We start from the raw sequence: 26142 nt of genomic DNA, 5'->3' as shown, positions 1-26142 counted from the left end.
CTGTGGATCCAGGGAAGGTTGATGATTGGGAACAATAACATAATGTACCACAGAAGTATTAGAATGTTGGTGGATAAGATTGATGCAGAATTTTGAGCCTTCGTTTTAATTCTGACTTTTATTCTTTCTCTACCTGTCTAGTACATTTTCTAATATACTAATCCTCATGGTTCATGCCTATATCAAAATCTTATATGAGATTGATTGTCTAAGAAAATACAGTTTATTCTCATCATTCATTGTTTCTGTATTTGCAGACTTTCTTGCTAAAATTGTTTTGTGACCCTAAAGTCAGTACTCATGGCACTTTCTTTTTTTTTTAATTTAATCTTTATTGATTAAAGTATTACATATGTCTCCTTTTTCCCTCATTGGCCTTTCCCCGACCACTCACTCATGGCACTTTCATGATTATTTGCAGACAGGCACTTGCACTAAACAACAATGAAGAATTTGAACAAGGTGATCCTCTGCTTTCCTGTTTCAGCTCTCAGACTGCAATCAAGTGTTCTTTTTGTGGACTACTTAATGCTTTGTTTTTCTTATTTTTTGTGTGCTTCTTGTTGGTGATGTTGCTGTTTAAAATGGCCCCTAAGTTGAAGTACTGTGGTCCTGTCTAGTGTTCCTTAGTGCAAGAAGGCTGTGGTGTGCCTTACAGAGAGAGCACCTGTGTTAGACAAGCTTTGTTCAGGAATGGATTATAGTGTTGTTGACTTTGAGTTCAGTATTAATGAATTTTATATATATGAAGTTGTCCTTAAACACAAACACAAAAACAAAGTTATGCATTGACTGGTTGATGAATATATGACCAGAGGCTTTCAGGAACATAACCTTGTATTCGATAATTCAGTGTTTGCAGAACTTTATAGACCAGTGATGGCGAACCTTTTGAGCTCGGCGTGTCAGCATTTTGAAAAACCCAAACTTAACTCTGGTGCCGTGTCACATATAGAAATTTTTTGATATTTGCAACCATAGTAAAACAAAGATGTATATTTTTGATATTTATTTTATATATTTAAATGCCATTTAACAAAGAAAAATCAACCAAAAAAATGAGCTCGTGTGTCACCTCTGACACGCATGTCATAGGTTCGCCATCACTGTTATAGACCATAACTACTGCAAGTAATGAGAATTGACTGTAATCTATTTTAGGTGCTCTGGTTGAGCTGTTGGAATAAATTAGTATAGTATGTTTCAAACTGCCCTCTGTTGAACCTATTGAAGTGCCTCTCACTCCTAATGAGGACCACAATCCGATGCCTTTTCTTTTGTTTGTTAACTGTTTATTGAGTGTTCAATATGTGTTAGATGATTCTCATAGAATTCAAATATAATTTAAACATAAAGTTATATACAATTATATTATAACTAGAGGCTCAGTGCACGAAATCGTGCGCAGGTATGGTCCCTAGGCCTAGCCTGCGATCAGGGCCATCTTCTGCCCACTTGCCAGCACCCAGTCCCACCCCTCCACCAACCCCCGGTTTGCCATGGTTCCTGATCGCAGCATGGCTCCGGTTCCCCAGAGCCTGCGGGCTTGGGGGAGGGACCAAGAGGCCAGTCCGATTGTAGCATGGCTCCAGTTCCCTGGAGCCTGCGGGCTGGGGGAGGGACCAAGAGGCCAGTCCGATTGTAGCATGGCTCCAGTTCCCTGGAGCCTGTGGGCTGAGGGAGGGACCAAGAGGTCAGCCATTCCGCCACTCACCTTGGTTTGCCGTGGTTCCCTGTTCGCCATGCTGCCATCAGAGTCTGCGGGCCCGAGGTGGGGGGAGGGAGGGGAGGGACCGAGAGGTGGTCAATGCACCTCATGGCGACTGGTTGAGTGGTTGTTCCAGTTCGTTACGCTTATGGTCGCTGGTTTTTTATTATACAGGATGGTGGTTTGAATATTATTTTTGTTCCTAAGCATTTCACTATAGTTTCTCATTCCCCTCCCTTTAAAATCATTGCCCTAGGGATTCCACCAAAGATGTTATTTTGAGGGTGATGGTGGTAAGGAAATAAAGCCAATGGGTTTTCAGATCACTATCATTGTCTTAAACTCAAATAGTTCTGTTTTTATCTGTTTTACTTGAAACTTCAGGGAATCCAAAACTTTATTTAAACAACTGGGTTGTGGAAATGGAAATGATAAAAACTCCCATTTAATTTATTTTTTTTTATTAATTTGTGCTTATGATAGATACTTTTTAAAAAAATGTGTGAGGAAGACCCAAATAATTCAATAAAAAATAAAAAGTGTGAGGGAGAGAAGTTTTTGCCAGCCTCTAAGCTCTTCTTCTTTTCTTTTTAAATATATTTTTATTGATTTCAGAGAGGAAGGGAAAAGGATAGATAGATAGATAGATAGATAGATAACCATTGTTTGGCTGCCTCCTGCATGATCAGGGATCGAGCCACAACCTGGGTATGTACTCTGACCGGGAATCGAACCATGACCTTCTGGTTCACAGGTCGATGCTCAACCACTGAGCCACCATGGCTGGGCCTCTAAGCTCTTCTTAACGATTGCAGTCATGGTTTCATAATTTACAAAGAGACTAAGGCTTTGCTGATTTAGGTTTTAGCCAAGAAAATGTCAAAAAGAAAGCAATCTTGTTGGGTCTGTGTCTGGCTTTTTCCAAAATCTCAGACTTATAAACATAGTACATATAGTAAGATAATAAGGAAAGTAGGATAAGGATGGATAAACAAATCTAGGTAGAAATATAGGAAATTAAAATACTATTAATACTACTAATACGTATATAAAACAGTTTGTTTACTATACTATAACTTCTGCCTAATATTATCTCCATTTTGATTTCAAAATCATGGTTAATATTTAGTCTTTTTATTTCCCAGCAGCAAATATAATTGATTTTTTACTTCTCTAGGAAATGTTACTGATATCTTTTTGTTGTTCTTAATCTTCACCTGAGGATATTTTTCCATTGATTTTTAGGGAGAGTAGAAGAGAGAGGGAAAGACAGAGAAATATCGATGTGAGAAAAACACATCGATCAGTTGCCTCCTGCACAAGCCCTGACCAGGGCCTGGGCCAGGGAGGAGCCTACAACCAAGGTTCATGCCCTTGAATGGAATCGAACCCAGACCCTTTGGTCTGCAGGCCAACGCTCTATCCACTGAGCCAAACCGTCTAGGGCTCACTGATATCTTGCAGTCTTTTGCTTGTGTGATGGGTTTTGGAAATGCAAGAATTACTTGAAAGTAGTAGATTTCAGGGGCACTTTTTTTCTTAACTTTTTAACCTCTTTTCTGATTCCAAGAATAATTAGTGACTTGTTGCTATACTGAAAAATTCAGTGAATAGGTTATTAAGGGAAATAATTAAATATATCTGATCTGTTATGATAAAATATTACGTACTTCAAATATAAACAGACCTTTCTAATTATATTGTCAAATTGTTATCTTGTTAAATTTGTATCTCTAATCTTTAAATTGTGTGTGTGTGTGTATGTACATATATGTATTTTGTAAGTGTAGTTACTGCGGTACAGTTGCTGCTGTGGGTGGAGAGAGGCCTGGAATGGCAGTGAGGGGCAGGGCCTTACTTCAGCTACAGAAGTGCTCATTTTGTGCCTGTTACGTGTTGATGTGTTGGAATTCTCCGTAAGATATCCTTTGAAAATCAGGTTTTGCTGCTGCTTTAAAATATTATTTTTAAAATAATTTTATGAAAAATAAAGTAAATAAGATAAGGTAAAAGTTATTTTATCTGGGAATGGGACATTAGTTATTCAGGCTTAGGTGATTAGGAGCATATGACAGGGATAAGCAGGCATCAACCTTTAAGCCATTAAAAAGCTTGCTTTACAAGTAACTGCAGCAGTATTGACATTACAACTCACTTATTCTAAACCAGGATTTTGGTATTTACTTCCAATCAGAGTGTTTTCCTTTATTATTTTGAATTCTTAAGCACATACTTTGAGATTCAAATGGGGCTCTTTGGCCTAGAGCTCACAAAGTGTGATTATTTAGTTTCTATCCCTCAAAACTCTGGAACAAATCAGTGTTAAGTTAAATTCACAAAGTTTTGGTAAATTATTAGTAAGTGAATGCCTATGATAATAGTCTTCGAATCTCCTTTATTCTGTCAGTTCACCTCAGTTGATGTCGTTAAATGCATTTGCCATGGATTGTCTTCAACCCTTTTCAACATCAAAACAATTGTGCGCTATTTATTTCTTAATTATAGTCAGGTGCCACTTACTGACATTTCAGTCAAGGACTGCATGTATGAGGGTGGTCCCATCCTATATAATAAAAGGCTAATATGCAAATTGACCAAATGGCAGAACGACCAGTCGCTATGACAGACACTGACCACTAGGGGGCAGATGCTCAATGCAGGAGCTGTCCCCTGGTGGTCAGTGTGCTCCCACAGGGGGAGTGCCACTTAGCCAGAAGCTGGACTCACTGCTGGCAAGTGCAGCGGCGGCGGCAGGAGCCTGTTCCTTGGGGTCCTATACTGTGAGAGGGGCACAAGCTGGGCTGAGGGACCCCCCCCCCCAAGTGCCACTGACCACCAGGGGGCAGATGCTCAATGTACAGGCATGGAAACATGGAACAGACTGATGAATCTCAGAGGGAAGGGGGAAGGGGGGTGGAGGGAGGGGGGAAAGAGATAAACCAAAGATCTTATATGCATACTAAAGGCCTGGTGCATGGATTGTGCACCGATGGGGTTCCTCGGCTGGCCTGCACCCTCTCGCAATTTGGGACCCCTTAGGGGATGTCGGACTGCCAGTTTCAGCCCAATCCCTGCAGGGGCCCACCCGTCTCACCCAGTCCCAATCAGGGCCTGGGAGGGACCACGGGAGGGCTCCAGGGCATGTACAGCCCATCTTGATTCATGCACCAGGCTGAGGGACCCCACCGGTGCACAAATCTGTGCACCGGGCCTCTAATAAGATTATAATGAAGCTGAAAAATTCCTATCACCATTGATAGTGATGTCACAGTTGTAACACTAGCGCAGCACATGGCTCATGTGCTTGCAGAGGTGCTGGTGTAAACTAATGTGCTGCCAGTCATAGAAAAGTAAGCACATGTGATTCTGTACAGTACATAATGATAATGCATCATTGATAATGATACCAAACAACTGTGTCATTGGTTTCTGTGTTTACTATACTATACTTTTAATCATTATTTTAACCCCTTGAGTACTGGGAAGCATAATCGCGCTCCTCCTGTCTTTCACCAAAAGTGCCGGGAGCGCTATCAAAGCTTCGAAATGGCATCCAGTTCTAAGTCTGCTTTTATTAGTGATGATGATATTGCTAAATATGTCAATGTAGTAAAGGTTTCCTTAAGTTTTTGAATATGTAACTTCATTTACTTGCGATTCATAATTTTTTTCCTAAACTGCTGTAAAATCAGCAAAAATGCCTTGGCAATTTTAGCATAGTTCCTAGGATATTGGTTGGCACTCAAAGGGTTAAAGTGTACTTTTTCTACTTATAAAAAAAGTTTGCTATAAAAGAGTCTGTTTTATGCTGGTAGGGGCCTCCTACATCTCATGCTTACTGTGGCTCTTGATTGAGTCATTTTCTCTTATGCTTGAATTAATCTTGTGTTTTATAAATGTAGTCTAGCCTAAGTGTGCAGTGTTTATACAGTCTATAGTAAGGTCTACTAATGCCCTATGCCCGTGGTCAGCAAACTGCGGCTCGCGAGCCAAATGCGGCTCTTTGGCCCCTTGAGTATGGCTCTTCCTAAGCCTTAGGAGTACCCTAATTAAGTTAATAACAATGTACCTAAACTTAAACATATAGTTTAAGTTTAAAAAATTTGGGTCTCAAAAGAAATTTCAGTTGTTGTACTGTTGATATTTGGCTCTGTTGACTAATGAGTTTGCCAACCACTGCCCTAGGCCTTCACATTCACTCACCACTCACTCGCAGACTCACCCAGAACAACTCTCAGTCCTGTAAGCTCCATTCATGGTGAGTGCCCAATACAGGTCTACCATCTTTTATCTCTTATACCGTATTTTTACTGTACTATTTCTATGTTTAGATATACAAACACATGCAATTGTGTTAGAATTGGCTACAATATTCAGTACAGTCACATGCTGTACAGGGTTGAGGCCTAGGAGCATTAGGCTAGACCAGTGGTCGGCAAACTGGCCCCTGGAGTGTGGCTCTTCCACAAAATACCACATTGCGGGCGCGCACGTACAGTGCGATTGAAACTTGTGGCCCATGCCACGGGGCCAAAGAGCCGCATGTGGCTCGCAAAGCGCGGTTTGCCGACCACTGGGTTAGACCATATAGCTAGGTGAGGAGTAGGCTGTACCATCTATGCTTGTGGAAGTGCTCTCTATGATGTTCACACAATGATAAAATCACCAGACAGCGCATTGCTCACAATGTCTCCCCATTGGTAAGTGGTGCATGACTGAAGTGGAAGAGGACTGGCTCTCCTGCTGTTTTAGAGGGACATTTCTCCAGGAGTGTACTTAAGGTATAGAAATTCAAAGCTTTAGAAGGAATGTTGGAGAAAAATGTTTTAAAATGCTTTATTTATATTTGAATAGTACATGTAGTTATTCCAATATCCAGCCACTCTAAAAAATTGCCCTTGTATTTGTAGATGAAATTTATTAGCCATATCCTGTTAATAGTAAATACTGTTTCCTAAGGAATAAAATATTTTAAACTGTGAGTCTAGGTATATTTTTGTTTATTTAAGCAGTTTTAATCACAAATACAAACTCTAAACAGTGCAGTGATTTGAAGAACATTATGCTTCTTTCCAATTTCTGAATATTTACAGATCTTTTGTCTAATAGAATCTTCCTCACACCAGTCTCTGTTCTTTTGACATATCCCCATCATTTTGGGGGTACTTTCTACATTCTGGCACAACAAAATGTTCCAGGCTCATTTTGTACTTTTCCTGCTTTGATGTTACCCATTCTTCTAGTGATTCATGGCTCCTTTTAACTGGGAATTCTATTTATAAATCAAGATCTGGGCACTAGGTATGATCATTGCTGCTGAGGTGTCCTTGCCTCTAGGCTCTTTCAGAAGACAGAGCTGGAGTGGGGAAGTAAACCAACCAATGAATGAAAATAAACAGAATATACGAAAAATTATAAGTTCACACTGATACATCAAATTTAATCCAGCCACCTAGCATTAAACAATTCCACATTTGTATTTCACTTCTCCAACAGTGAGAAACTTGTCCTTCAACATCATCATTGTATTTACTAATTTGTTCAGTGGTATGCTACACAGAAAGTAGCTTCAGAATTGCTGCGCCCATAATCCTTGTCGTAGACAGAATTCAGAATAACCCCTAAGATTCCCTACCCCTCCCCTTCAGTGAGGATGTGAACCTGAGTATGATGAAGTACTCCTGTGATTAGGGTATATGTATGGTACAGCTGACTTTAAAAAAGGAGGATTATCCTCAGTGGATCCACCCTAATCAGGTGATCCTTTAAAAGGGATTGGCGCTCGGCTTGCTGGTGTGGTTCAGTGGTTGAGCATTGACCTATGAACCAGGAGATCATGGTTCGATTCCCGGTCAGGGTACATGCCCAGTGTGCAGGCTCGGTCCCCAGTGTGGGGCATGCAGGAGGCAGTCAATCAATGATTCTCTCACATCATTGATGTTTCTATCTCTTCCTCTTCCTTCCTCTCTGAAATAAAAAAAAAAATCCTATATAATAAAAGGCTAATGTGCAAATTGACCAATCAGTGGAATGACCGGTTGCTATGATGAGCACTGACCACCAGGGGGCAGACGCTCAATGCAGGAGCTGCCCTGGTGGTCAGTGCACTCCCACAGGGGGAGCACCGCTCAGCCAGAAGCTGGGCTCATGGCTGGCAAGCGCAGCAACAGTGGCGGGAGCCTCTCTCGCCTCTGTAGCAGCGTTAAGGACCCCTTGGGGGATGTCCGACTGTCGGCTTAGGCCTGTTCCCTGTGGGGGGTGGGCCTAAGTCAGCAGGTGGACACCTCCTGAGGGGTCCCGGACTGCGAGGGTGCAGGCCGGGCTGAGGGACCTCTCGCCTCCCAGTGCATGAATGTCGTGCACCTGGCCTCTAATTTAATCTAATAATAGACAAACATGGTAATTGACTATACCTTCCCTACGCCTCCCATTGGCTAATCAGCATGATATGCAAATTAACCGCCAACAAAGATCCCCAGCCACTGGCCGCCCCAGTGCGAGATCCTGGCCTGCTGTGTGCGGGGCGGGGTGGGCGGCGCAGGATCCCTGCCTGCCATCTGCGACCGGGGGAGACTGGGCAGACACTGCGGGATTGGACGTGCCATCTGCCACCAGGGGTGTGGGCCTAAGCCAGCAGGTGGTTATCTCCGAGGGGTCCCAGACTGTGAGAGGGCACAGGTTGGGCTGAGGGACCCCCGTCCCCTGCCAGTGCACAAAATTTTGTGCACGGGGCTTCTAGTATATATATATTTAAAAAGGGATTGGCTGTTCCTGGCAAAAGATATTCAAAGTATGGGAGGAATTTGGAGGGATTTTCTCTGTTGCTGGCTTTGATGATGAAAACAGAATTGGATGATGAAATTGGAAAAATAGCTTAGGAAATTTCCAGGCAAAATGCTGAAGGTCCTACCTGGTTTCTTTTTGCTGCTTGTAATAAACTATTAGAGAAGAAAGATAAATTGAAAGAAGTCTTGTTAAAAGGTGGCTAGGACTAGATGATTTAGTTAATTTTGAGCCTATATAGATGGCAACGATTGTTAAAATGAAGAAACTGCTTCTGCAAGTGGGGTAGAGAGAAAAAGCCAAGGGTGTGCTGTATATATAACCTTTTGCTAAAACCTCAGAAAGATAAACATTAGAGCATTCAGTAACACTAAAGGTTCTTTCTAGAAATTAAGCGTGTGCCTCATAGATATTAAGCAAGCCAGGTGACCTGTAAGAATGGGTATTACTCCTTACCCATTTCAGCAGGAGCCACAGATAAAGAAGGGATTGTTTTGCAGAGATTTGGGGGCATGGCTTTTGTCTAATTCAGATTCAACAGGAGATTGTCTTTTGCTGGTTTTGAAGATGGAGGAATCCATGCGACACGAAAGGCACACAGCTTCTAGATGCTGAGAGCAGCTCTCAGCAGTCAGACAGCAAGGAAATAGGCATCTTAGTTCCACAACCACAAGACCTTGAATTCTGCCAGAAACCTGAGTGAGCTTGGGATCAGATTCTTCCCAGAGCCTCCAGAAAGGAATGCACCCCTGACATCCCGACTTCAGCCCGTGAGACCCTGAGCAGAGAACCCAACCACGTTGTGTTAAGACTTCTGACCTAAAAAACCGTTTGCTAATAAATTGTAGGTGTTTTAAACTCCAAAGTTTATGGTAATTTGTTGCACAGCAATAGAAAATTAATACAGTTATGCAAAAACAAACAAAAAATAAACACCCATACTAAGTAAAAATGGAAGTTCCTGAGAGGTGGCAGTGATTGTGATCAAGCCCAAGAGCAAGAGTTAGCTTTGAGTGTGAGGAGGGGATGGAGGGAGCAGACTGGGCACACATGAAGTTATGTTTAGAGATGGTGAGCCTTAGATAGGAGGTTGATGGTGTCACCATCTCGTGGCAGGGTCACTTCCTACCTTTGTGTTTGCAGATGCTGTGATGAGGCCTTTAGTAGGATACAAAAGACAGAATAGCCACTGATGGTTGTGAAAGAAAAATTACTAGAAGAAGTGTGGGAGCATTTAGGGCTATAGAATGTAGACTTGTAGGGACAGTCATTCTGCATATTCGTATGATATTCTTGAGTCTTATTTAGGAGCTTGGGTATTTGAATGGAATACATGATGGGGAGGAGGAAATTATTTTAGAATAAAAGTTGTACATTGTAGGTACAGCAAAAGAACATTCAGGTTTATGCTGAGAGAGAGGTTGAAGTTTAGGATATTGAAAATAAAGAAAGTTAAAGAACTTGAAGATAGGTTGTAGTAAATGGAATGTCTAGAGCCTAGAATATATCAGGTAATAAGTATTTGTTAAATTAACAAATATTGGAAGTTCATGATTTCAGAGAAGGGATCATGTATAGTAATGGAAGACTTAGCCACAGTTGGGGCTGCTGAAGTATCTTAGAAAGCATCATTAGACTTGAGTAGATCAAAGACGAATGAATTTATCTCTTTGATGTGTTCAAATGGATTTTAAAATTGCTCGGGAATTAGAAAGACTTGGACTTCAGAGTCCTTGATTCACAGAAGGAAATGACTAAGAATGTGATGGATTACACAACAGGGTCTGGGAACTAAGGCCTGTGAGCCGAATCCAGCCTGCATCCTGTTTTTGTAAATAAACATTTCATTGGAGCACAGTCACACCCATTTATTTACTACTAGAGGCCCAGTGCATGAAATTTGTGCACGGGTAGGGTTGCTAGGCCTGGCTGGCGATCAGGGCCAATCTGTGGGATGACTGGCAGGGCGATGGGGAGGGCCCCTATTGACACCCGCCTTCGCTGGCCTGGAGCCTGCAGGCTGGGGGCAGCTCCTGCATTGAGCGTCTACCCCGTGGTGGTCAGTGCATGTCATAGTGACTGGTCGTTCTGCCGTTTGGTCGATTTGTATATTAGGCTTTTATTATATAGGATTGTCTGTGTCTACTATTGTGCTACAATCATTGAGTTGAGTGGTGCAGTGGGAGAACATGTGGCCAGCAAAGCCTAAAATACTTACTGTCTGGACTGTTGGAGAAAAAGTTTGCCAACTTGCAAATTAAAACTGAACATTTTCTCCAGCAAGGTATATTCACATAACATTTTTATTGACAATTTCAAGAGGTTTGGTGATTCCTGAAAGCCTGTAAATGGACTCTGGTTAAGAAGAACTTTTGGATCAAAGCTCATAGTATTGATACCATTATAATAACCTGGTTATTAAAAAACAGGAAAGGAGTAAAGGGCAGACTAGATAATACAGGCATGCCATTTATATGGCTTTGCTAGGAAGCTGCAGTTAACACTCTTTAAGCCTGTTTCCTGCAGATTGCTGGGGGAAGGGACGGGACAATCGGTGCATGCCCAGTAAGCTCTGGGTGCATGGGAAGATGCTCATCTGTCAGTCACACCTGGGAACAAGTCAGTGGCCACTGCAGCATGGGAAGATTTAACACTGAAACTCCTGAACAAAGAAGTTGCTGGCTCTCTTGCCTCTCCTGCTTGCTGCGCTCCTGGGATTCCTGTTGCAGGGGGTGTGCTCCCCTGCATTAGCCCACGTGGCTCACGGCCATGTGGGACCCACACAAAGGACCGCTGGACTAAATCTAGCCTGAGACTACATCAGACCCTGCTCCACCATGGAACAGAAACTCTGGGCACTGGCCCGACTTTTGGCTCTGCTGGAGCCTCAGCTGCACCTTTTCCAGGACTGGGTTAAGGACAGTGGGACTTTGCATCCCGAGAAATGTAATTCAACACCAATAAAAACCATTTAGTTCTCCCATGTGAGTCTTAGAAAATTCAACCCCACTCTCACTAGCAATGGAGAAATCCATTTCTCTAGCAGCAGTACATTCCCTACTATATTTCTTCTCTTCATAGGAGCTGCTGTGTTAGTTGGCTTATTATTCCAGAGACATGGGCAGGAGTATTTTGTGGCTCCCAGAGCCTTACTTCATTCATTGACTGTAAATGGTATTGCAGCAGGGCACCTGTTTTGTTTTGGTTTTTTTAAAATATATTTTTTATTTTTGTTAATCCTCACCTGAGGATATTTTTCCATTGATTTTTTTTTTGTTTTTTAGAAAGAGTAGAAGGGATGGGGAGATACAGAGAGAGAGAAACATCGATGTGAGAGTTGTCAACCGAGGTATGTGCCCTTGACTGGAATTGAACTTGGGACCCTAGTCCACAGGCCGATGCTCTATCCATTGAGCCAAATTGACTAGGGCAGGGCACCTGTTTTTGCAGCTTTTGTCATAGGGGCAACCACAAGAGTCTGATCAGTTTAGTACAGATCAGCACACGTATGTGTGTGTGTGTGTGTGTGCGCGCGCGCGCAGAGGAAGTCAATATGAGTCATGGATCAGTAAAAGTATAGCCTATTATGAGAAACATAGATGCTTAATTCTTTCTTCTAGGCTGTTTCCAGTTAAGGATGCTAAATAAAGGAAGGGATTTTTTTTCCCCCCCGCAGGAAGGCCTGTGTTCAGATAAAAGAGAAAGAAAAACTTGTTTATTTGATGAAAAAGTGTTTTAATCACTGCCTGTTCTTTAATAGGTGTTACTTTAAAATTTTTTCCACTAATGTTAGCCATGGTACTGATTCTGTTTAGATCCATTTAAGAATCCTTAGTTGAACTTCATTTTTGTTATGACTAATCTTGGTCACTGTTTTAACACAAGGGTACTTAACATTCCCGGCGCCTTTGTCATGCTTCTGTCTTTACAAACAAACAACATTCATAGTCTTTCAGATTTTTTCATTTTAACCTACATCAGTGATGCGAGAGAATCATTGATTGGCTGCCTCCTGCACGCCCCCTACTGGGGATCGAGCCCACAACCTGGACATATGCCCCCGATGGAATCGAACCCAGGGCCCTTCAGTCCCCAGGCCGATGCTCTATCCACTGAGCCAAACCAGCTGGAGCAATCCTTGTTAATGAAACACCTCGATAATTCTAGTTGGATTGTGGTGATTTCTTGTGACTCCCAGTATCTGTCTTAATGGCCATCAGGCTATGATTGATGAGAAATGTAATACCAGAAATAATCACGAGACGTCTGCAGATTCTACTTGAATATCCTTTCTGCATTATTTTTTGCAACCAGGTCCTGTTATGATCAATTTGAGTAGTGGAGATCATGATGAGTGTCACCTGCAAAGACTGGTATTAAATGCAGCTCCTTCAGAACAGAAACCAGCAAACACCCTTCAAGTTAAAACACCTGTCTATGAGTTTTTGTTAATTTGCTTTTCTTGTTTGTTCATTTGTTGCTTTTACTTTTTTTATCCCACATGTGAGTGAAATGATATGGTTCATGGCTTTTTCTGTCTGACTTATTTTGTCTAACATTATATTCTCAAGATCCATCCATGTTGTTGCAAATGACAGTATTTCATCATTTCTGATGGCGGAGTAGTATTCCATTGTATTTACTAGTATGTAACATATCTTCTTTATCCAGTCACCGATCGAAGGACACTTTGATTGTTTTCATGTCTTGGACACCATGATTAATGCTGCAATGAACATAGGAGTGCAAATATCTTTGCAAATAAATGTTTTCAAAATTTTCAGGTAGATACCCAGGAGTAGGGTTGCTGAGTCATATGGTAACTCTAGTCTTAATTTTTGAGGAGCCTCCATACTGTTTTCCATAGCAGCTGTACCAGTTTACATTCTACCAGCAGTGAATGAGGGTTCCTTTTTCTTCACAATCTCTCCAACATTTGTTATTACTTGTCTTGTTGAGAATAGCCATCCTAACAGGTGTGAGGTGGTATCTCATTGTAGCTTTGATTTGCATTTCTGTAATAGTGAAGCTGAGGATCTTTTCATAGATGGTCATTTGTATATCTTCTTAGGAGAAGTGTCTGTGCAGGTCCTCTGCCCATTTAAAAAAAGGTTTTTATTGATTTTAGAGAGACAGAGAGAGAGAGAGGAAGAGAGAGAGAGGTGTGAGAGAGAGAAACATTGATCGACTGCCTCTCACACGTACCCCAACTGGGAATTGAACTACACCCAGCTCTTTTCCCACATTGGGACCTTCTCACATACTGGCTTCTTTTCATTCCTTCAATCTCAGGTTACATGCCACTTATTCAAATAAGTTTTGCCTGGCCCTCTATCTACGTAAATATGACCCATCTCTCCCTACTGCAGAAGAGGTTCCACATCTCTGTCCCCGTTTGTATCCTGTAGACTTGAACAGGATGTCAGGAGTTGGCCAGCTGCTGCTTGAGGCATTGTAGGCAGCTTGCACTAGAGATGGTCTCCAGGCCCACACGTGGGTATTGTAGTTCCAACTTATGGTTTCCGGAGAACCACAGTTAGTTTCCTTCTAAATCATTTAAACATGCACAATTTGCTTCTTGTAGTAGAGCTTTATTTTTTATCCTTTCAGAATAAGAGACCTTACCATTATTTCAGTAAAAAATATTAGGTTCGCCCTCGCTGGTTTGGCTCAGTGGATAGAGCGTCGGCCTGTGGACTGAAGGGTCCCGGGTTCAATTCCAGTCAGGGGCACATGCCCGGGTTGCGGGCTCAATCCCCAGTGTGGTGTGTGTAGGAGGAAGCCGATCGATGATTCTCTCTCATGTTTCAATCTCTTTCTCGCTCTCCCTTCCTCTCTGAAATCAATAAAAAATATATTAAAAAATATATTAGATTCTCTTCTGTCCCATCTGAACCTTTGTATGTGACCACTCTAACTGACTGCTACCTAGGAGGGGAGTGTGTGTTTAAGTTTGATAGGTACTCTGTGGTTGGTATGGTGTCGATGTCAGTCTTATACCAACATCATATTGTTTTAATTAAAGTGTTTCTATATTATACTCTATACTTAGTAAGACGAATCTTCCTTAATGATTTTAAAGATTTTTTCCTTTCCTCACATATATATTCTTCCATATTATTATAGAACCAAGATTGTTGACACTTTTAAGAAGTATGGATTTTTTTACCCCATTGACACACTTTTAAGAAGCATTGAGTTTTTTACCGCCAACCTCTTGCTTTTGCCTTGATTATTTGAAAATACTTTGTATTCCTTTTAATTCTTTTCCATTGAGAAAAGAATCTTTAAAGAAGGGCCTATTTTATTTCTCTTTCTTTCCTAAAGAGAGGCTGTTATTTCCCCTCTGTTTTCTTCCTTATTAAGCACCTATATGTAAGCACTGTGCTAATTCCTGGGCAGCTGGGGTTTGGTGGGGTGGGGACGAGGGTGTTACACAGTGAATTAAACAAAGTGAAAATAAACAAAGTGAAATAAACAACATATATTTTGAAATAAAATTGAGAAAATAATATCAGTTTGTTATTAAAATAGTGTGCTTTTGAGAGGACTAAAAAGTTTAAGCATATGTCAGTTTCTGGTTGGTTTATAATTTTTTATGTTTGTTAAACATCTTTTTTCCTTAATTAATTTATTTTTTATTTTTTAAATTTTTTAAGGGTCACACAGCAATGCTTCATACTGGCTCATGGCATCCCAAAATAAAGGGAGAATTTATGACTTGCTCAAATGATGCGTGAGTATTGTTGATAATTCATCTAATACATTCATATCTTTAATATTTTAACATTTGTATTCTAACCATCTTGCCAGTAAAGTAGGAGACAGAGTATTAGGAATCCTGATGTTTATATATTCTTGCTCTTACTTTGACTTTAGCTGGCAGTGTAAGGTTTGTTTAAATAAATATTGAAACTATGCAAATGAGAGTTAGTATAAATTCCAGTAGAGTTTATTATGGAGTACAATGGATCAGATGGATGTTATTAAATGGACTCAAATGACTTTGAAATTGTGACTAATAATTTGTTACTTTTTTTGTTTTGTTAATCCTCACCCAAGGATATTTTTTTCCATTGATTTTTAGAGAGAGTGAAAGGGAGGGGGAGAGACAGAGAGAGAGAAATATCTCATTGGTTGCCTCCCACACAAACCCTGACCAGAATCGAACCTGGGGCTCTTCAGGCCGCCCACTGAGCCAAACCAGCTAGGGCTAATTTGTTACTTTTTATAGTTAAGACTGATTTTCATCTGAGTCTAATTGCTAATATGTTTCTTGTTTAAATGATTGTTTCTTGGCAGTAATAACTGAAAAAATTGATTAAATGGTTATTAAGATTCTTTTCCATTATATCTGTTGGCCTCAGACTCAAGAATATTACAGGGAATATTTGGGTAGCTTTTCCCTGCATTGTCATATTGTATGATTCACTTTTAGTATTAAGAGTAGTTCATAAGAATGTGCTATTTGTAATATTACAGAGAAATTACAACAAAAAATCTTTTTTTTCTAGAAATATATATTATTTAATGCAATACATCCAAAATGTTATGATTTCAGCATGCAATTACCCCCATTTGCCCAAAATATTTGTTCCACATACTATAATTTTTACATGATTCTCGGTACTTGAGAAGAAAATTTCTTCAAAACATCATTTTATATTTAAGGGAAAAAATCTAAGATTGAGTTTTTGTTTTTTTTAAATTTCTTTATTGGTTAAGGTATCACAAATGTGTCCTCATTTCCCATTAACCCCCAACCTCCCCACCACCCCCCCCACTTATGCACAACAAAAAATCTTATAAATTAAAAAGCATAGATGGTGTTATTTAGGTGAAACACTCTTAGATTTTAGATATAAAAGAACACTTTTGTTCTTAGGTTATTTTGTCTTTTAGCCTTTTGCTCTCTGATACTTAACATTTGCCTCATTAACTCTCAAAATTGCTCTTCATATTCTTAGATATTTTGTTTTCTGGACTTTATCTTTCAGATAACAGACAAAAGACATAATTTTACTTCCGTAGCACAATCTAAAAATTAACAATCTAAAAGGAACTAAAATTTGGGAATCTATACAGAATATGACTGAAAAAAGATAATATTTCTGAATAAAATTTTTGGTAAATAGAACTATATTAAGTCTTTTACTTAATATCCTTGATAAGGTTTTAGAAATTGCAACTTTAAGTGAAATGAAGTATAATGAAACAAATTTTACCATAGCTTAAATGATATAAACAAGTGTTCAAGCCTGGCCGGTGGGACTCAGCAGTTGAGTGTCGACCCAGGAACCAAGAGGTCACTGGCTGGATTCCTGGTCAGGGCACATGCCTGAGTTGCAGGCTCCATCCCCAGTAGGGGGCATGCAGAAGGCAGCCAATGGATGATCTTTCTCTCTCATCGATGTTTCTCTCTATCACTATCCCTTCCTCTCTCTCTCATTAAAAAAAATAAAAAATAAAAATATCTTAAAACTAAACACAAACCAATGAGCTTGCTTTAAAAAAAAAAAAAGAGTTCAGTTCTTATGCCATATTTTGGTCACAAAAACTTCACCAAACTTCTACATAAAGACCCAAAACACTTCTAATATTAAATATTGAAATAAATGTGAGCTATACACACATTTAAGAAAGATTAATAGAAACAATTAAGAATTCTTTTCTAATCTGCTTATTTCGGTTCAGGGTCGAGGGTGGCTGGAGCCAATCAGCAGCTCAGGGCGCAAGGCAGGACCCACCCTGAACAGGACTCCCTTCCATCACAGGGCGCACTCACATCCACTCTCACTCAGACTGGGCCGATGACACACGCCACTTACCTTACCTGCACACCTTTGGGGTGTGGATGGAAACGAGTCCCTGGAGACAGCACATGCAGATGTGGGGAAATGGTGCAAACTCTACACAGACAGTGGGTCAGTGCTAGCCATCCCCTCCCCCATTCATGTTATAAGAAAACAACTTAGAACAAAATGATGTTATTCGAGGACTTGCTGTATCTAGTTTCATTTCTTTTTAGCTTTATCTTATCATCTGTCCAAATAAATTATGTGATATTCCAAATAAATTAAAGTGATATTCCAAACTTCAGCATTAGAAAATCAAATTTAGCAGTTAATCTAAATTAATAATATCCTATGGCCAAGTAAGGTTTATATTAGGAATTCAAGGATATTTAACAATTAGGAAATTTTACCAACAAGAAATTTTCAATATAATTCATCTTTTAACAAATGAAAGGAAAAAAATCGATTGATTTTATAATATGATAAAATTGACATTTGATAAAATTTAGTAGTCTTCACCAATAAAAGTTCTAAGTAAAATAGAACTAGGAAGAAATTACTGAATCCTGATGAAAACTATCAAAATTTAAAATATTGTATTACATATTGGAGTATTGAAGCTACTTGCATTTAAATAAGAAACAAGACAGGAATGCCCACAATTATTTAGAGACTTTATACAGTGTAGTTAAGTAAGAAAATAAGTAAATTGGTATTACTCTTGGAAGAGAGCAAACATACTGTTAAAAAAAAGCACAGAGGATCCAGGCTATTCTGGTTAAAAACGTAAGCTGAATAAAGCAACTGAAAACAATTTCTTGTCTTCAGAACTATTTAAGGATCTCACAATTTTATGAGCTCTATAGAAGCTTTCCCCAAAGTGGCTTCCAGGATATGTAAATTAGTGGTTCGAAAAAGGCATTCCAAGGTCAGATAAATTTGAGAAACTTTGAATGTTATATTTCCAGGCCAGTGAGCCACAACAAACATTTAAATGGCTTTGGATAGGTTGTAAAGAAACTTATTTAACTTTGTTACTCCTTTAAGCAACAGTTGGGGTAAAGTTCTAAACTAAAGCATGACATCACTTTACTGGGTATAAAATTTAGTTTATCCCATTCCTTGAAAGAGCAGTTCCCTGCCCAGATCACTGACTTACTAGTCTATTGTACCTTTGAAAATGTGCTCCACTTTCTGTTTACACTATAGAAACGGGCTTCCTTTGTCCATAGTGACAATCAGAGGGCCTTAACCATAGACCCCCATTATACATAATCTTTACACCTGTTAGAGAAATATGCCACTAATAAATTCAGGTCATTTGATTGACTTTTTCTTGGCCTTTGACTCTGAAGGCAATAATTAGAAATGTGCTAAGCTGTGGGAAACCATTCCAGATACCTAGTTCAGTCAACAGATAGAGTGTTCTCATTATGTACCAGGTACACTGTGATCCAAGTCCCTGCCTGCATGGGGCTTACCTTCCAGTAGAGGTGATTGCTGGAGCAGACAGGTACAGATTACATTAACACACCAATATGGTTTTGTGTAGTAATAAGTGTGAAGAATTAAGTAAAAGGATAGAGGAAGAACAGAAGGCTATTATGGCTGACAATTGGGGAAATTTGAAAATTAGGTGATAAGACAGACTCATGGCAAAAATGGCCACAATTCTTCATCTTTCCTTGTATCCATGCCCTTTGCAGTGTGACTTTATAGCTACTCCCATTAAGAGCTGGAGTCTCTTTATCCACCCCATGAATCTGGACTGGCCAGCAGAAGGTGGAAAGATGGCAGCATGCCATTTCTGAGCAGAGGCTTGTTGGGAGTTCCTGTGTGCTTCCTCTCCCTGTGAACTTGCATCACTGTCTCATCTAGCTGTAGCTACCCTGCTGAGGAAGGAAAGGTGTGGTGGAGGAGGATTCTGTTGCCCTACCTGAAGCCGTATTAGATCAGCTTATACTCAGCCACCTCCTAAACTTGGAGAGTCACAGTGCCAAAGACTAAATACACTAAACATCCTGAGAAATATATTCACACCCAGCTGGTGTGGCTCAGTGGTTGAGCATTGACTATGAACCAGGAGGTCACGGTGTGACTCCCAGTCAGGGCACATGCCTGGGGTGTGGACTCGATCCCCAGTATGGGGAATGCAAGAGGCAGCCGATCAATGATTCTCTTTCATTATTGCACACAGCCAGTTATACCTGTTACACTCTGTGTGGGGTATTCCCAGGAATACCCTTTGGGAAATGAAGGTTGTCACTAGTAAATGCTTTGGATAGTGGGGTTCAGTAGATTATAAATATTTGTATTTGGTTGCATCTTATAAAGATGAATTATGCAATTAAATAGTTGGCAAATTTGTCATGACAGAATATATTTTGTGCGCAGTTTACAGACCCAGAGGAACTTGGTTGCTCCACCACTAGGCATGACTTTGAGCTTGTCATTTACCACTAAGTCTCAGATTCCTATGAAATGGGATAACGCTTGATTCACAGGATTGTGATAGGAATTAATTGTGTAAAGCCTTGTGCATAGCTAGTGTTCATGCATAGCAGTAGTCTTGGATTCATTTAAACTGGATTAAGGCTGCATATAGTTTTCAGTCTTTATTTTTCTGAGCATTTCAGTCACAGTTTGATGAGCATCTGTTTGAGAGCACAGGTGGGGCGTGTTGGGTCTCACCATGGGCTTTTGGTGAAGACTGCTATTCAGATTTCACTTGATTTTATAATCAACAACATCTGCACATACAGTTATAAAATTCCCCAAGAAACAATGGTTCCTGTAAAATGGATCCCTGAAAAGTAAACTTTTGTATAACTCCGAGTTTTTTTCCCCTATTTTAAGTATTTTGGGGAGACACTTTAAAATACAACATTCAGCCCTAGCCATTTTGGTTTGGTGGATAGAGCATCGGCCCATGGATTGAAGGGTCCTGGGTTCGATTCCGGTCAAGGGCATGTGCCTCAGTTGCAGGCTCGATCCTGGGCCCTGGTCCAGGGCCCTGGCGTGCAGGAGGCAGCCAGTCAATGTGTCTCTCTCACATCCATGTTTCTCTGTCTGTCTCTCCCCCTCCTTTCCACTCTCTAAAAATCAATGGAAAAAATATCCTCAGGTGAGGATTAACAAAAGTAAATAAGTACAACATTAATTTCCTATGTGATTCATAAGTGTTTTGAATATAATTCAGTATTATAATTTATAAATTGTTACATTGTGGCATGATATGCCTCAGAATGTCATGGCATTTGTAAGTATATTTACATCTTTTTGAATTCTTAACTGCTGCTTTTATTTTTTGCTTTTCTTTTTCTGTTAATTGTTACTTCTTGCTGCTGTTGTTGGGGTGATAATTTATATGAGTACCTCAGTTTCTCTCCTCAGTTTTGTGCTTCTAATCAACTGTGGACCTGGGCTGGGAAGGGCAGTCCAAGCTTTGAGAATTAGTGCAAAAGAAAAAGGAATAAGCATAGTAGAATGTATGCATTTTTTTTTAAGCACATTAATTTTTACCATCTTTGGCTGCTAGAGGACTTTTTCTTGCTTACCTTCTGGTTCTGGGCAGAGTTTTTTTTTACTGTCCATGCTGCCAAATAAGTATGGTGCATTTTAATTTTTTGTACATGTTAATTTTCAAATTCCTGTTATGCTTGAATAGCCTTTGTTTGATTTATAATTTTCTTAATACTTTCATCTTACTTAGATACATTTTTTTATCATGTGTTTGCATATGAGTAGCTATAAGTATAAAACTGCACCTCATATATCTAGGAATTGTAAGAAAATTTAATGTCACACTAACCTTGGTGTGAATTTTATGTAATTTTAATGCAGAATGTTGTTTGTATATAATATAGGGTGCAAAAATATATATACACATACTTTGAATAATTTCAAAGGCAGTGTTTATTAAAATACATTTCATTTTCAAAATTGAGATATCAGCTGTTAAAGTGTGTATACATTTTTTGGAGACTCTCTGTATATTGACATATATAACAAAGGCAAGATGTTTACACCTTCAAAAACATTGGTGGAAAATTTGATAAAGTCCAAATTTTTTATGTTTTACTTTATTTATACACTTTTTGCAGTTGTTAATCAGTAATTTATTTTGCCTATATAAACATCAGTGCTGAACAATAATTCCTATGTGTGGACTACAAACAGTAGAGGATGCTATTTAGTATTTTCTTTGTTTATCTTGAAATCCATATAAAGACATTGTTCATATCATCAGTACATCTCTTAAGTGTCACAGCAATTCATTTTAAAAAATATTTATATATGTATTTTTGAAGAAGAATGTGGATGTCTCCAAAAGTTGAAGGGTATACTAGTGTCCTGGCATCCCCAATGAGGATGTGATAGGGGGCAGTTAGAATTTCTTCTGGGGATTTCTAGGTCAGGCAAGGTGGCATCAGCACAGACAGTCCACCGCATGCGTGACTAAGCGAGTCTGTGTGTGTGTCCTCTGTGGTGTGCTGGCCCTGCGGGTCATGTATGGCGGAGTTGTATGTGGAGGAGAATATTGTTCGGTAAAAGCTGATGAATTGAACTTAGTTGCAGAAACGGGAATAAAGGGTATCTCTGTATTGTGGATCTTGTACTTCTTAAAACTTATAATTAAAATCAAAATGTTTCTTTGGTTTGACTCTGTTTTTCTGAAAGATGGTTACAATAAGTGATTTTTCTTTTTAAAATTATCCTTTCCATTTCTTTTCTACCTTTCTGTGCCTACATGGCAAATTCATATGTGTTCTGTTTCTGAATCATTTCTTTTCAATTCTGCTGTATAAGCCTGTTGAGTCCATTCCCAACTTTGGGAAGAATTGTCTCCTTATCTTTTCAGTTTCGTATTGACAGAGTTGGGGAAGTCAGGGTGGCTGGTTAACAGGCACTTTGAGGGAAGTGTGAATAATGGGTTGCCCCTTTCCATCGCCTCTTTTTAAATCTTGTAAGTTTACATGACTTTGTAGAACTATTTCTGTCTTATAAACTATCCTTTCGTGTGATAATACTTTTAAAATTTCTCTTCATGAAAATGTTAGCTTCGTTGCTGCTTTTAAAAATGTGCTGTGAGTGAAAAGTTACCTTCTCTTGATAACACTTTTCTGGTGTCATTATAGTAGTAAAATCAAGTAGAGTATAAAATAGAGACATCTCGTGAGTTAGTAATTACAGGCTCTGCTTTGATGCATGTTTTCTTAATGGACTAGGTTCTGTTAATGACAATAAAACAAATGGCATTTTTGGAAAGCTGTGCTAAGCTATCAGCAAATACAACTAGCATAAACTTGTTTAGCCACACATCATATAGTTGCTTAAGTCTTGTAATATCATTCAACTGGGGGCCCAGTGCACAAATTCGTGCACCTTGAAAGGAACTGTGGGCCATGAGGCTGCGTTGAGCCCAGGGGCGGGTTTTGGCCCATCTTCCTTGCCCTTGCCCAGCCCCTTCCGCCAAGGTCCTGGTACTCTCTCTGCTGGCAGCCCCACTCCCGCCACCACTGCCGCCGGCGCCACTCCCATGTGGCGCCCTGCTTGCACCTGTTGACAGCGCAGAGTGATTGGCGCTGGCGCCAGCTGTGGGTGCAAGTGGCGGCTGTTTCCCCCATCGCCCTTCAGGAGCAGGGGGAGGTGGAGAAGCCCTCAGGGGTGATTGGGGCTGGCAGCCACCACTCGCACCCGCTGATGGTGCCGAGCAATCAGGGCTGGCGCTGGGCGCTGGCAGCAGGTGTGAGCGGGGCCGGCACCTGCAGCAGATGCGAGTGCCGGGAGGGATCGTGGTGCACGGGAGCAAAGAATTTTCCGTAACCACCAGAGGCTTGCCCCAATGACAGCAACTGGCGCCCTGCCTTGGTCTGCCACCCCTGCTCACCTGCTCCACCATCCCGCCGTGGTTGACGCCCACCATGTTCTGCATTCTGCTGCCTGCTGCCAATGCCTGCCATGTTCCGCGCACGCCCCCTGGTGGTAGTGCACGTCATAGCAACTGGTTGTTCGGTTGTTTGCTTGTTCCACTGCTCGGTCTATTTGCATATTTGGGTTTTATATATATATATAGATAGCTGTGTCTTCATGGAGGAAATAAGGCTCATTGATGATATTCTTGCCAACAAAAATTTGGTGCCACATCTTCACACAGAATAACTGAAGAGGCAGGGCAGCCTTTGTTTTATATCATGTGACTATATTGTAGTTAGCATTCTGTATCTTACTGAGGCAGTTTTACTTATATGAACCAAATAGGCTGATGATTATAATTATTTTATTTTTAGTTTTTAAAAAATATATTCTTATTAATATCCAAGAGGAAGGGAAAGGGTGAGATGGAAACATCAGTGATGAGAGAGAATTATTGATTGTCTGCCTCCTGCACGCCCCGCGCGGCCCCCCACCCCCCCACTGGGGTTCAAACCCGCAACCTGGGAATATGCCCTGACCAGGAATTGAACCGTGACCTCCTGGTTCATAGGTCGACGCTCAACCACTGAGCCACACCGGCTGGGCCTAAGCCACACTTTAAAGTGATTTGCAAAAATGTAGACCAGTGCCACATTTATTACTACTTTGTTTGCTTTAGAAAATATTGTTTCATGAGACATATTTTTTTTCATAAAAATGTGCTAACATATAATGAGTTTATTAATATAATTGAGGTAATAAATATTTTAAAATGTGTTCTAATGCTGATTTTGGCAAACATCCATGCACATGATGCACGTAGACAAAAGATCCTGAGGTGCATGAACATTTTTATGGCTATTGATACATCTTGTCAAATTGTCATCTATTGCCGAAACCGGTTTGGCTCAGTGGATAGAGCGTCGGCCTGCGGACTGAAAGGTCCCGGGTTCGATTCCGGTCAAGGGCATGTGCCTGGGTTGCGGGCACATCCCCAGTGGGAGATGTGCAGGAGGCAGCTGGTCGATGTTTCTCTCTCATCGATGTTTCTGGCTCTCTGTCTCTCTCCCTTCCTCTCTGTAAAAAATCAATAAAATATATTAAAAAAAAATTGTCATCTATTACCAGCCTTTAAAGGACCCTTTTGTCATAACATAATACTTTCAATCTATTGGTGGTATGCAATTAAAAGTTTTCTATTTACTAGAGTTCTTTAAAATATGTAATAGCATTTTCAGCAGCTCGTATTGGGCTTCTCCAATTAGTATAATCTAGCAAGGCTAGTCTATAGGCACTGACAGAGAAACTGCTGGAATATCTTCAAAGCTCTCTATTTTTTCATGCTACCCAGAGAAATTACAAGATAATTATTTGTACAACTTTGTAGGTTTGTTTGTAAGGTTTAAATGTGATAAGCACAGGGCTTAGCACACAACTGGTGCTTGGTACACATTTACTTCCATTTATTCTGGTGATTTTTTTTCCTTCAACCAAATGCATTTAAAATGTACAAGGCCAAGTTTGCTCTTACTGTGGTGCAAAGCTTGGACCACAAATCAGTTTATCACCTGCCATCTACTACTTGTTAGTGCTTCTACCTGTTAGCATACTTGCCCCTTTTTTACACCAATGTTCTTATCTATAAAATGAAAGTCTTAGACTACTTTAAATTCTGGCCTTTCAAGAAATAACCATTTATCTATGTGAAGAACAACTCTAAAACTACAGAGAAGTAAGCCAACAGTAAGTAGACCCTGATTTGGAAGGAAGTTAAAGCAATGGGCAGGGTGAAATGTTTACCAGGAGGACTGTCACCTGTGGGGATGCAGGAAGAAGAGGCAGAAAAGGAGCCAGACAGAAGCGAAACAGGACATCGATTTGCATCTGGAGGTTTCTTCAGTTAGGCTCAGCAGACATTCACTCTGTGTCTATTGTTGTGGGACAGGCCCTGCCTTAGGCTCTGTGCTTTGAGCTGATTGCACACAAATGGTCCTCACTCTCCAGGATGCTTCCCATTTTGTGGGATCCCTGGACACCCATCACCCCATGTTTTATAGCAAGGGGATTGCAGTGGGGAGCAGGGCTCCTTCTGGTGCTTTCTTCAGGGGAACACGAAGTCCTGTTTGCTAAGAGGCACGGATCCCAAATGCAAAAGCAGAGTTTTCCCATCGATACTTTTCAGTCTGGGAGTTATCTCAGACTCACCTGGGAAAGAGACAGTTTGTTCCAGATAGGATGTTGCTTTAGTCTTCAGTAAGTCAGAATATCAATTTCTAGATCCTTTCCCATTTTGAATTAACCCCAAACTCTGCTTTTATGAAAACTACTTTAAACCAACAGAGTCAACTCCAAGGGTTGGTGTGGGGGGAAGAAAATAACTCTTTCTTTATATATGTTACTAGAGGCCTGGTGCATGAATTTGTGCATGGGTGGGATCCGGCTGGCCCTCCCTGATTGGGGCGAGTGATTGGGCTGGTCCAGCTGGGGGAGGGGACACAGGAGGTTGGCTGGCCGGCCCTGCCCCCAATTGGTGTGTGTGTGTGTGGCAATTGGGGGTGGGGTTGGCTGGGGAGAGGGGCTCTGGGCGGTTGCCGGGCCGGCCCTGCCCCCTGGTCGAACTCCCATCAAACTCCTGGTCGAGGGGACAATTTGCATATTACCCTTTTATTATATAGGATGGGCCAAGAGCTTTGTAAACTCTGTCTCACTTAACTTTCACAGTAGTGGCTCCAAGAAGGTAGTGACTTCCTAGTCAGGAATCTTTTTAGGGGTTGAGTGGGGATTAGAACTCAGGTCTGGCTCCATTATATCACATTACTTCCCTAGCTTTAGCTTTCTTTTTTGCTATTTTAAAATTAGGCTCTGTGCTTTGAGCTGATTGCACACAAATGGTCCTCACTCTCCAGGATGCTTCCCATTTTGTGGGATCCCTGGACACCC

The 26142-nt window shown here is 40.6% G+C and overlaps 1 protein-coding gene across 1 annotated transcript in view; it reads left to right on the top strand.

The window, feature by feature from the left end:
• Window positions 1–26142, top strand: part of WDR70 (WD repeat domain 70) — a 190613-nt gene that overhangs the window by 45750 nt on the left and 118721 nt on the right. The window contains exon 8 of the mRNA XM_005872616.2: window positions 15151–15227. Coding sequence (XP_005872678.2) covers window positions 15151–15227 — 77 coding nt within the window. The remainder of the gene's footprint in view (window positions 1–15150; window positions 15228–26142) is intronic.

The sequence above is a fragment of the Myotis brandtii genome, unplaced genomic scaffold (genome assembly GCF_000412655.1).
Source record: "Myotis brandtii unplaced genomic scaffold, ASM41265v1 scaffold384, whole genome shotgun sequence".
NCBI lineage: Eukaryota > Metazoa > Chordata > Mammalia > Chiroptera > Vespertilionidae > Myotis > Myotis brandtii.
Note: the sequence above shows the minus strand (reverse complement) of the source record. Positions and strands in the feature narration are given on the sequence as shown.